Raw genomic sequence first — 12,957 nt, forward strand, 5'->3', positions numbered from 1 at the left:
CATAAGCACGTGCCATGGCTGTGGAAATTGCATGCCACATTCCTGTCAGGTATTTATTTCTGTTTGAAAGATAGCAGCTGAATCATGTGCATGTTATATGTCATTCCCAAATTCCCCTGTGAAAGGGATGTGTGGCTTCCCATGGGGAGATAGCTTTGACAAGGGATACTTCTTTACAAAGGTCAGCTCTACGTGCATTCATTGGTGCTGATGCCTGGGCTGCTGGATGACCTTCAGCACTGTGTCACCCTTTCTGTGATTTGATTCTATTTCAGACCATCAGATTCTGCTGGAAAAAGAAATATGTATCCCTCATGTAGATTATTCAGTTCATACATCTTTTTCTGAAATACATAGCCTTATGCTTGCAAGATAAAATTAGGGAGGGCTAGCCATTATTCCAGGTAATAAGACTTGATGTACTGTCGTAGGTGCTAAAAATACTTGGTATGGGTTGTGGGACTCTTTGCAGCCACTAACAAGTATCAGCCAAAGAACTGCAGATGGTACATACTCTGTAAATAGTAATTTGTATGTGTCATTTGGAGTTTGATCTTGCTTCTGTTTGAAAATGATATTCTATTGAAACCCTTGAGACATGGCTGCAGAATCAATTCTTAAATGGTACAGTCTGCTGCTTCTGATGCATTCATCCTTGCAGGAAGCATGTTTTTTCTTTGATCTGGGAAGATTACAGCAAGGAAAAAATGCTTAGCAAAACTAAATATTTAATACTGTTGATCAAAAACCTCTAGGGATCATTACTGCAGACAGCTAGGCTGAGTCCTGTATTAGGCTGAGGATTCATCAGCTCCCAGGAGGTGCTTTATTCCTTGAGGTTCATATTGTGAAGTTGCTGAGATCTTAATTGCTGTTATCAAGGAAGTAATGTCAGTTTGCCTTTGAAACAGAATGCCACTGATTTGTTAAAACTGAATATAGATAACTGCATTCATATGCATTAAATCAGGCTTTCAAAATTGTCCTTAGAAATTTGTCATATCTCTGCAGCTCAGATATTTCTGAGAAGAGTCGATGTGCTGGTGTGAAGAGAATTGTCACACTGATACGCTTAAGAATCACTGAAGTAGACAAACACAGAACGGCAGAATTTGAACATGTGAGGGAAGTCAAAGCTCTAAGCTGTTAATAAAGCTGTTAGCCTTTTGACAATCTTTTATGAATAATTATTCTTACAGCATACTCCACTGCTTGACTGTATTGCTTCTCACTGAATTGACATTGTGTTCTTGATGTAAGGGGTTGGACAGTTAGTTATGGGCTTGAATCCAAATTTTCTTTAATGTTGAGATGTCCTATCAAATGCATAATGTTAGTAATCTTAGAGAAAACAGAAAATCATTTTTATATGTAGCAGAAGCATTTTATAATCAAACAGCAAGGCTGTGCTTGGGTGTATTCTGGAAATAAACAATGGCTTTTCTCTTTGTAGTGTTAACAGGAAAGCTTGTCCAGTACTCAAACGGAGCCTCTTTTCATTCTGCCATCTAATGTTCATAAAATCTGCATAAAATGGCTTGGGTTGGAAAGGACCTTAAAGATCATCCATTTCCCATCCTTCTGCCTTGAGGAGTTGGATCAGGCTGCTGAGGGTCCCATCCAGCCTGTTCTCAAGCCAGGGATGGAACATCCAAAGCTCTTCTGAGCAGCCTGTGCCAATGCCTCAGTGCTTTTTCTCCTGACATCTAAACTAAATCTCCTCTCTTTTAGTTTAAAGCCATTTCCCCTTGTCCTGTTGTTACCACTCCATGTAAAAGGTTGGTCTGCCTTAAAGTACTGCAAGGCCACAATGAAGTCTCCTCAGAGCCTTTCCTTCTTCAAGCTGAAAAAGCCCAACTTCCTCAGCCTGTATTTGTAGCAGAGATGTTCCAGCCCCCTGACCTAAAGCAAATAAAATCAGCAGAAAGGTAGTAATGTTTCTCCTTAGGTCAAGGAACTCTCACTGTATATGTATTACTATAGAATCTATGATGTCCTGATGGTGTCAAAACACCATGACCCCAATAGTACTTCCATGTGTGCATCTGAAAATAGGATTGGAGCTGTTGGGAATACAAGTTCTTTGCATCCTAATTTGTAGAAATGTTTCAAGGAAATCCTTATTCATCTCCTTAAAAATGCTTGGAAGGTCAGTCATTCTGCAAACATTAAAGGATTGAATTTTTTATGAACGAAGAGAGCTTGTGTCATATATTCAGTGTTCTTCTATTAAAAATAAATGAAAAAAAGATCAGAAAGAAGAATATTGTTATACTGCTACAATTATCCTGTCCCCTTGATATTCTTACTACTAATGCTATGCCTGTAAATCACTGTCCTTTGAGCCTAACAGATATGTGGATGTGCTTTAAACTCATCATTGTAGCAATGGAGATAATAATTGTTAAGTGGAAATTTTGCTTGGCATGTCTGTACAGAGGGGCACTGAAAATGGCCATGACTTAAAAGAGGGACTGAATACTCTGTCATTAATCACTACGCTTTCGTGTTTCTGCTTTGAATACCTTTGGTCTGTTACAAAAGTAATGATCTTCAAGGCAGAGATACGTTATGAAATACCTAATATGAAAGACCTTTAATATCCTCTGTAGTTGGCTGACTGAATAGAAAATATAAGTGCAATATGTTCTCTGCATTTTCCAATATAATTCTGCTTTTTAAATCTTCTTTCAGTGAAGTAAATATCAGTGGGATCACAGATACAGAAGAAGAAAGAATTAAAGAGAGCACTGCCTACGTTGCCAAAAGGAACCTCTTTGCAACCGGTGAAGGAGTTAGTGTCAGCAAGGTGGCCAAGTCTGTCTCTGAAGAGGAACATCATGAGAAAAAATCAAGGAAAGTAGCGATACGGGAGTCTGCAGAGCGTGTGGCCCTGAAGAAAACGGTAAAATAATGGAAGTGAACACGTAGGCAGTACTCAGTGCAGGTCTTCTTTGGTGTTTGTAAAGAGCCTCTCACATCACAGCCCTGATTTACACTACGAGCAATAGCGGTTATGTTAGTAAATCCCAAGGTGTTTTCAATGAAGGTATTTTCAGTGACTTAAACTCTAGTTATCTTAGCATTGGGTGGTAAGAAAAGAGACATCAGGAACTGTAGTAATGCTGGGAGAGAGGGATTCAGAATGGAACAGGGGAATACTCTTTCTGCTGTGCTCGCATCTGTGGAAGTGGCACAGCATCCCCCATCTGAACCACAAGGCAGTTTTTAGGCAGTACTTGGCAATAAGAAGGTGATGGGATAATTCCTGACATTTTATGGCCTGGGGACAAGCTTGTCTAAAGTTTATTACAGTGTTTTAATTACAGTGTGCAAATAAGGGAGGCAGTTGTCAGCATCTGGAACTGAATGTCTAATTCTGGGTAGCTTTGATGCTTCTGCACAAATTGTTAAAAAAAGTAATCAGATGGTAGTTATGAATATGTTATGACCAGAGTGGGAGAATGTATTAAATAGAAATACATGTTGTTTAGGTTATTTATTAATGTTTTATGCAGAAGAATTGGCAGTATGATCCTAAAATATCCTCATGACGTGAGGTTGGAAAGGCTGTAAACATTTGAAGGTTAAAAATGCAAAACCATCTTGAAAAACTGGGAAGCAGTGAGGTGAATTGTTGTAACACATAGAAATTGCTACACACAGAAGGAAAAGAATAAGCAAGAGGAATGCCTGATCAGGTGCAAGTACCAAGGAGTCTAGGAGTTATAATAGGTCACAAATTTAATATCAGTTAAAATCAGGATTCTATTGCATAAAAACAAATGCCATTCCAGAGTGTATTAACAAAATTATTGTCAATAAAACACAGGAGAAAATTATTTAATTGTATTGGAAACTGTTGGACCTCTGGTAATGCTTTGAAGAAAGCAAGATTTATAGTATATTAATATTTTTTTTTCTGGGTCTGAGAATAGTCAGGCGGAATGGTTGCCCAGGCATAATGGAAGATCCCCCAACAGGAAAGGTTTGAGAGCAGGTCTGTCAGAGATGCTTCAGGCTTACATGACCTTGCATTAGAGAAGGAGTACAGAAGACATCTGAATTCCATTATTTCACCTTTCACTGTGTATATCAAAACCAAAATTTAAACATGGAGCATTATTTTATTTAGGATCATTTTGAGGGGAAAATTTAGTTAAACGAAATCTAGTTATTTTTAAACTATGAACTCTTGAATATAAAAACTTCTTTGTGTGTGTTCAAGAGAGATATATACATTGAATATTCTTATCTGGATTTTAGATTGAAAATTGCTTTTTAAAAATTCAAAACCACTTTTTCAGTTATTAATGTTTTGCACTTGTAAATAATGAAGTTTATAATGAGATGTTTCTTTTCCAGCTAGAAGATACTCAGGCATTTCACAAAAAGTTGAATCAAGATAAACTTTTACATCCTCCTGAGTTTGTTATTGAACCTCGTTCTCACACTATCTGGGAAAAGCAAAATGTCAAATTTCATTGCACAGTGGCTGGCTGGCCAGTACCCCGTGTTACATGGTAAGTTTGTATCTCTGTCACTCAAAGTCACCCCAGTAAATGCAGCGTATTTTGCAGTAAAATTACATTATAACTGAAAATACAGGTTTAGAGGCCACCCTAAGCCTTTCGAATCGTGGTACAAAAACAAAGCAAAATACTAAAAGTATTTGGTAGCAACGATACATGCATATTTTTCATATTAACATCTAACATACACTTTCTGTCTTCTGATTAAGGAAAAATAGCAATGCAATTTATCATCAGTACTATCCATAAAAGAATGTTTTCCACATACTTGTCTTTAGTCCACCAATGCCATTAAACAAAGCATTAACAAGATCTAGCTGCTTTACTGCTTGGCTATTGAGCAGATGTAGTACTCAGCCTCCATGAAAATGAAATCTCACTACACCAACTGTTCATAGAGGTCACATCCTGTTTATCTGAAGTCAAATGCTACGGATAGATGTAGGATTAGCCAAATCTTCTGAAATTTTGGAGTCTCCTGGAAGCTTTCCATTTACTAGATCTTTGGATTAAATCATTATTGTAAGAACTCCATATTTCATATCCATTCATATCCATTATTTATCATAGCTGAAGGTGAAATTTGACTCTTGAGTTAAAGTTTATCCTGAATGAAATTTAGGTTTAACTTAATTAACAGTGACTTGTGAAGCTTTACAGTCTTGCTGTTTATTATTTTTCTAATTTTTCTAATAACTCTTATGCCACGCAATCAAGTTGCTAAGACAATAGATAATAACTTTTCTTCAAACGTAAAATGAGATTTGGTACTCACTCTTTTATTTAAAAGATTCTTCTAGAATGTGTATATAACCATTTGGATGTGTACATAAAATGAACAACAAATAAGCCCATGCTCAGTGTTAAGCATTAATTAGGAATGCGTCCTGTGAAGATTCTGTTTGTGGAGACAATGGAATACAGCTATTATATCATGGTGTCAAGTAATAATCATATTTTGTAATGAATTACTTGAGTTGCTTAAGGGAATCTGTGTTTATTTAGGTTTTAAAAATTTTAATTTCAGGACTTAACAAAAAGAACCACTAAAAAGTACATTAATAGGCCAGAGCTGATGCTCAGAAAGTTTTTCTTTAGACTAGGCAACCAATAGGTAGGCTCTTTACAGACACATATTTACAGTTGCTTAAGAGCTGTAAATGCACTATTTTTATGTTCCTCTTAATGGAGGACAAATGCTTCAATTCTGGTCACTGTTGAATATGAAGAATGTTCAGCTACATTTATGGCTGTAATCCAGCTCTGTAACCTGAAGTTAACCAAGAAGTCAAAAGCAGGGCCATTTGCATTTTGCTTGAGATCCACCTTGTCCTGAAAACTGGCATGCTTAAAAACCAAGCTTTCAGTTATTTGCCTTTGCTCTTGCTGTGAACCACCCTTTCATCTACATGCTAAATATGGATGGTAGAAATTAATGCTTTTTTTTATAATACACTTGAATTCTAAAGGGACTTTAGTTTGCCATGGGCTACTAATGGGAAAAATGAGTTCAACCCTTTCAGCAGGTGTCTTTGCTCAGAGTTACAGAACAGTACTGACCTGGTTCTGTCAGCTTGCATTCAGAATTTTTAACTAAATGTCAGTTGTATTTTCCAAAGAGTCATCCTTTGTATAAGCAATGAAGACCTTTTCATGCTGTGCATGATAAATTAGAAAGCTTCACAGACTTTCTCTAAAGAAAATCTTACTGTGTGTTGCAGCTGTCCTGACTCCCTTAGAAAAAGCTTATGGAAAACCCAGGACATTTGAAACCAGTAGGAGAAAGCATAAACTATCAGTGCGTAATGACAGTGGGAGGTTGCAGTCCAACATTAGCTAATGACTTGGCTCTTCTGGAATCTGTGTTTCCAGAAATAACAAGTGGTCCTTCTAAGATGAGCACTATTCTTTCCATAGACAAATATAAATCAGCAAAAATTAAATCATTTTTAAAAGTAATTTGATAATGAACACGGATGAAGTCAAATTTTTCTCCTTGCTAGAGTAACTCAGTTAAAACTTAAAGCTGCACAGCACCACGTGCCACCGAATGCCTTCAGTTCCAACAGGATCTAAAGGATGCCCTTGGATCAAGTCCAGTCATGTTCTATAGGATTTCGCATTCACTAAAAAATACTAAGAATTGGTAACATTATTCTATTTTCTAAACTATTTGACACAGGACAGAGAATATAAAGCTGCTCAGATGTTGCCAGTCCTGTGTGTGCCATTGTGCTGAAGAGTAGTGGCAGTTGGATTCACTTGCAGTGGAACAGTACTGTAGGTCAAGATAATGAAGTAGAAGATCTGTAATGAAGTCAAGTAGATCTGTGCATTTGGAGTCCAAAACAGAGGGTACTGCCCTGCATCAATTCCCTTTTCTTAGATGTTTTACTGAGAAAATGATTGGGATAACAATCATTGAGTGATTTTTCACTCACTTTGGTGCTTGGATAAATCACAGTGTATTACACTGCTTAAATATTTATTGCCAGGGAAATATTCTTTATTCCACAATGCTGAATGTGCTATAAGGCAATGCTCAGCTTTAGAGATGAAACAATCTCATAGTATTTTTAGTAAAAAGTACAATTGCATGTTACTGATTTCTTTGGTGAAGTGGGGCATGCTATGGCAACATACTGGTTCTCCATCCTAGTTGATAATTGTGAAATAAACTGGCATTTAAAATCAGAAATGAAGAAGCAAAACTCTTTGGCTGGCTATCTTTTATGACTTATGCAAATAAAGGTTTATTTGGGCTATGTCAAAGTATGAGATGCAGATATTTGTCATGTTTTGTATTTCCACTTCCCTCATCTACACAATATGGGGAAATCTATACTAAAGGGTCACACAATCTCAGAGCACATTCTTTCTTTACAGACTGCAAACCAAACCTAACACTGAATTGTATTCAGTACTTTTCAGTTTTATTAGACTTCTGTTGCCAGTTCACCCCATGTCACTACTACTCTCTCAAGATTTGAAGTTTTATCTAGTAACTTCATGTACTGTTCAGAATGAGTGACCTTTTAAGCAGTGGTTGCTGATGAAGAATCTAGTACTGAATTCTCCATCTGTGAGTCTCGTGCAAATGTTCAAATAAATTCTGAAATCAGCAGTCAGCTTGTTATTGATCAGTATTGGCTCATTCCTACAAATTACTTCCCAGGAATTTGTGACCTGTAAATTTTTCCTGGTACATACCTGTACCAGAAAATACTGATAGTATATGCATGTAAAAGAAGAGTTGGTTTTGGTATTACAGTTTTTGCTAGTTTGCACTTGCTGCTTTGCACTTTCTCTTGAAGACAATTTTTTTTTTTTTTTACCAGTCCAATTCTGTCTGCTTTGAGGATTACACACACACACAAATAAAAAACCAAAACCATAAAATGAGTAATTTCTTAAATGGCATTTCTGTGAATATGCAGGTTCTAAAACTAGATCAAATAATCAAATATGCAACTCAAACCAAATATGCACAGTAGCTAGTAAACACGGACGCTGCAGAATTTGTATTATTCGCAGTTCAGAAAACACTGAAACATTTCTTGTGTGAATTCTCCATTCTTTAGCATGTAATAACCTGAAATTCATAGTAATATAAGCTTATTTTCATTTTGTTCAAGAACTATTTTTCCTTTAGCAAGAAAATAAAATTCACATGGGGCAGGTGAAAGAGAAAGAGAGAAGTTAAGCTTCTAAAGATATGTCTTCCCAGGATAAACTATAATTTATCTAGGAGAAATATGCAGAAATTGATTCAGTATTTCAAATACCATTTATGTGACCTTTTATAATAGGTATATTCTTCCACTTTTGATGTATTGTTTCTTTGCTTTTCTGTAGGTACAAAAACAATGTCCCCATTGATGTACAGGCTCACCCTGGCAAATATACCATTGAAAATCGATATGGATTGCACTCCCTGGAGATCAGCACGTAAGGGAATGTTTTGACCATTTAACAAATAACTTAAACTGAAATGTTGCTATAGATTGAGACTTGCAGAATGGGACATATCTCTTGGGGATGAGAAGTATCAAGTTTATACAGCTGAGAATAACACTGTCTGTTAAATACTGAAGTAGTTCTGGTTCTCCTTAGTAGAAGAATTGAAGTATTGAATTTACCTAATTGAGTAATTGGTCTATATTTTTCTGTTCGTGGTTGACTCAGAAACGTACTTTTTCCATTCGTCCTGCATAAGTACAGTTAAATATGAGAAAAATCTAGTTCAAGGTAAAAATTTTAGCTAATGGTTTTCCAGGTATAGAAAGATCCTTACTGAAAAGAGGAATGGGACTGAGTTCTCACTTGTACACACACAGACACACACACACACACACAAAGACCTTTAGTAGTACTCCTCTTCCCATTTGGAAATTTTTGCAGTAATATTCTGTCAAAAATCACTGACAATCAGGGATGATATAGTTTTGACTATCTAGATAATATTTGGTACCTTTTGAAAATATTGTATTTACTGTTTCTAGAGTTTCTGCATTAGGCATATCTCCACGGAAGAGAGTAAATTAGAGAAATCTTGGAGTTAATGGATGAGTGTTGTCAGATAATTTTTTTCCTACTGCTGCTGTGATTTTAATTTCAAATCGGAAAGAGTATTTAATATTATTTTTTTTCATTGTTTTTTGAACACTGACAAAAACTTAATGTCCAGAACTAATCCAGTGTCCAGAGCACATCTCCTGCACTTTTACTAATTTGTAGATTTTACCAGATGTCTGAAGGCTTTTTGGGTCTAGAACAAAGGGTTTGCCAAATAGTTCTGGGTGTCCAACCTAACCATTTCTGTCATTTTAGATGTGATTTTGATGACATTGCTCAGTACCGGGCATCTGCTATGAATGTTAAAGGAGAAGTTTCGGCTTATGCTTCCCTTGTGGTAAAGAGTAGGTTTGCAAAATATTTCTTTTTTTTTAATGCATATTTCTATTTCTGTGGCTCAGGGAGCCTTTACCCCTCAGTGATAGTGACTGCTCTTTTTCTCTTTGTGCATTCAGGGTATAAAGGAGAAATTGATGCCAGTCATTTGCATGCTGGGACGTTTTCCATGCCTCTGAGCCGTAAGTTGCAATACACGCTTGTTTGACACATTCACTTGAGGCAGTGACATCATGACAAATGAATAGGCAGAATATTTTGTAACATTATTTGAAAAAAGAGCAGGTCATCTTTAGGTATGAGCTCTTCCATTGCAGATGTGTTAATCTAACTTGCTGGGGGAAATGACGTTGCCTTCTAGGTCTGTGGCTATTTGTTCACACATGAAGCATCATTTTAGTATTGCACTTGGCTGTGAAATAATATCTGTCAAAAAGAGAGACTTCTTGCAATACGTAAAAACATCTCCAGGAAAAAAGGGTTAGGGGGTGCATGTGTGTCAGTAGACAGCTGACTTAATAGATTTTCTCTGCTGCTATGTGAATTGCATGTGGTACAATTGCGTATAGCCAGGAGCAAATGTGAATACATTGGCTGTATCAAGTTAAAAAAAATAAATAAATCATTGTTGTTTTTGTCTTTTTTTTTTTGTTTTACTTGAGCATCTAGCTCAGAAGAGCTAGAAATCTAAAAATCAGTTTGAAGTGATTTACAGTATTGCATGAATACATGAATCAGAAATGAAAAGAAAATCCAACAGTTTATGTATGCTGAGTGACTTAAGGGCCCTAAGCCCTTATTGCAGCAACACAAGTAGGATGAGAGGTGTGCTGCAAAGGTATACGAGAAGCCCTTTATTTACTAAAGCTCTGAAATAACAGAAGAAAGGTCACTGATAACATTACAAAACACAAGGCCGTGAGTTTTGAATATTATTTGGAATTTATCATTTGGTAATGGAAGTGAAAGATATCAATGTGTTTGTGTGCACTGTTCACAGGAAGACTGTGAGCTACTAGCATAGGGCAGTTGTGGAAAAGGAAAAAATGACCCTAAATGTTATCAGCAGAATTGTTTTCAGGAGAATGATGAAAGCACCTATGCCGGACATAGGTATAAAGCACATAGGATATTCTGTCTCAAATCTAGCTGTAGATATCCCTGTTCATTGCAGGGGAGCTGGACTAAATGATCTTTAAAGGACTCTTCCAACTCGAACATTTCTGTTGTTCAGGTTACACAACATCAGGAAAGGTAAATTCAGGAACAAGCACAGGCCACCTGAAAGCCCAAGGGAGTGGAGAGCTCATTTTTATTTTAAAAGTTCATTAAAGAGATCTACTTAGGCTAAAAATATGAAAGCTGAGTGGACACATAACTGTCCAGAGATGGAGCAAAGAGTTAAAGAGGAAAATGAAAAAGGAGTATACACTGAAGATAATTTGACCTGAATACATTAGTAGTCATAAATAGAAGTAAGTTTAAATTACAAGCATGCACATTATGATAAAATGATAAAACACCAAATCTGAAATTGTGGAAATTCCGGAATGAAATTCTGAAGGAGCTTTTCCCTGAAAAACTGAACTGGAGTTTTATGAATAAAGAAAAAGCTGTTTCCCTGTGATATGTACGTGCCTGGATTATGTGACCCTGCAATACACTCTCAATATGGATAATGAATATATGCTATTTCTGTTCATATCTTAAACTTTACCTGAGCTTGTATTTATAATCAGTGGGCACTACTGCTTACTATTCTTATCATGAAATAAAAGAATAAGTAAGCAGCCAGACTTTTTTCCCTTGTACAGTTGGTGTTACCCCACATGGCTTCGCTTCCAGGTTCGAAATCAAATTTATTGACAAGTTTGAGGTAACGTTTGGGAGAGAAGGTGAGACGATGAGTCTGGGCTGCACGGTTGTCATCAGTCCTGATATCAAGCGCTTCAAACCAGACATTGAGTGGTACCGCAATGGTGAGAACTTTTGACAAAAAGAAATATAAATTTGTTCAATGTAAATGACTTTTAACTTTTTTTTTTCTTTTGTAAGCTTAAATACTAAAAACATTTCATCAACTCTAACTTCTCTGTGATGCATCAACATAGTTTCTGTAGCTTTTCCTATTTATTACATTTCTTAAGTAATTACACGAGGCTGTTGTGCAGTAGCCAACAAAAAGCTGTTACATTCTAAAGTTAAACTCTGAGAGCAAAGTTGGCTTTCAGCTCTGACTGTCTTTGAAGATAGAAAATTGAACAGTAGGGATGGTCTCTTGTGTATTTCCAATCTATTTCAAGCTATACACAGCATTCAGCTAATTCTCATTACAAAATTCTCTGATTTCTAGGTGTTCTTATTACACCATCCAAATGGGTCCAGATGCACTGGACTGGGGAGAGAGCTTCCTTAACACTGACTCATGCGAACAAGGAAGATGAAGGTCTTTACACTCTGCGTGTTGTGATGGGAGAATACTATGAGGAGTATAGTGGCTATGTCTTTGTTCGAGGTAAGACACTGCTTATGAACCACATCACTGGAGAAATGAGGAAAACCTTTTGGCAAAGTAAATCTCAGTCATTTTAGGTGTTTATTTCCAATTTGTATATATATTCTTTTACATAACGCAATAGCTTACATAAAATGAATTATATTAATTTATATAAATATTTTATACAATTGATTTTAGCATTACAGCTTCCAAGTGTTATCTTTGCAAAAACTGAGTATTCCTCAAGCTCTGATGTCACATTTTAGAAAGCTTGTAAACCGTATTGGCATTTTGGAGATCAGATTTTTGTTGTTGATGTAACTTCATCCTTTCCCAGCTTCAGCTTGTGAACAGTACTGAACATAATTCAAAAAACGATAATTCTATAAAGTAACTTTAAAATGTATTTTTGTAACCATCTCACACTTGCTGAACTGCAGATCAAGATTTTTCTGCTTCAGCTGGGAGGTTTTCACTAATGCATAATGCTCAAAAAAAAAAAAAAAAATACAGTAGAAGGGAAATACAGAGATCACCACCTGGAGAAGAATAACCACATGCACCATTACAGACTGGGGACTGACTCTTTGGAAAGCAGCTTTGCAGAAAAGGGTCTTGGGATCATAGTAGGGTGAAAATGAACCAGCAATGTGTCCTTGTGGCAAATGCCAGTGATATTCTGAGCTGCATTAGGAACAAGGTCACCAACAGGTGGAGGGAGTTGATCCTTCCCTTCTGCTCATCACTGGTAAGACATGTTTGGAGTGCCAGGTCTAGTTCTGGACTCCCAGTACAAGAGAGACATGGACATACTGGAGAAGGTCCAGTGAAGGGTTGCAAAGTGAAAGGAATGTCTTACATGTGAGGAAAGGCTGAGAGAGCTGTGTCTGTTCTTTCTGGGATTGAGAGGGATCAAAGGTTATCTCATCATTGTGTACAGATGCCTAATAGGAGGAGTAATGAGTATAGAGTGAGACACTTCTGTGGTACCCAGTGACAGGACAAGAGACAATGAAC

The 12,957-nt window shown here is 36.6% G+C and overlaps 1 protein-coding gene across 6 annotated transcripts in view; it reads left to right on the top strand.

Annotated features, from left to right (window-relative positions):
- MYOM1 (myomesin 1) overlaps positions 1-12,957 on the top strand; it is a 289,844-nt gene that overhangs the window by 12,981 nt on the left and 263,906 nt on the right. For all 6 annotated transcript variants that reach the window (XM_052703414.1, XM_052703413.1, XM_052703415.1 and 3 more), the window contains exons 4-10: positions 2,695-2,905; positions 4,366-4,523; positions 8,388-8,480; positions 9,363-9,451; positions 9,563-9,625; positions 11,258-11,422; positions 11,797-11,958. In XM_052703414.1, coding sequence (XP_052559374.1) covers positions 2,695-2,905; positions 4,366-4,523; positions 8,388-8,480; positions 9,363-9,451; positions 9,563-9,625; positions 11,258-11,422; positions 11,797-11,958 — 941 coding nt within the window. The remainder of the gene's footprint in view (positions 1-2,694; positions 2,906-4,365; positions 4,524-8,387; positions 8,481-9,362; positions 9,452-9,562; positions 9,626-11,257; positions 11,423-11,796; positions 11,959-12,957) is intronic.

The sequence above is a fragment of the Tympanuchus pallidicinctus genome, unplaced genomic scaffold, assembly GCF_026119805.1.
Source record: "Tympanuchus pallidicinctus isolate F22 unplaced genomic scaffold, pur_lepc_1.0 scaffold5, whole genome shotgun sequence".
Taxonomy (NCBI): domain Eukaryota; kingdom Metazoa; phylum Chordata; class Aves; order Galliformes; family Phasianidae; genus Tympanuchus; species Tympanuchus pallidicinctus.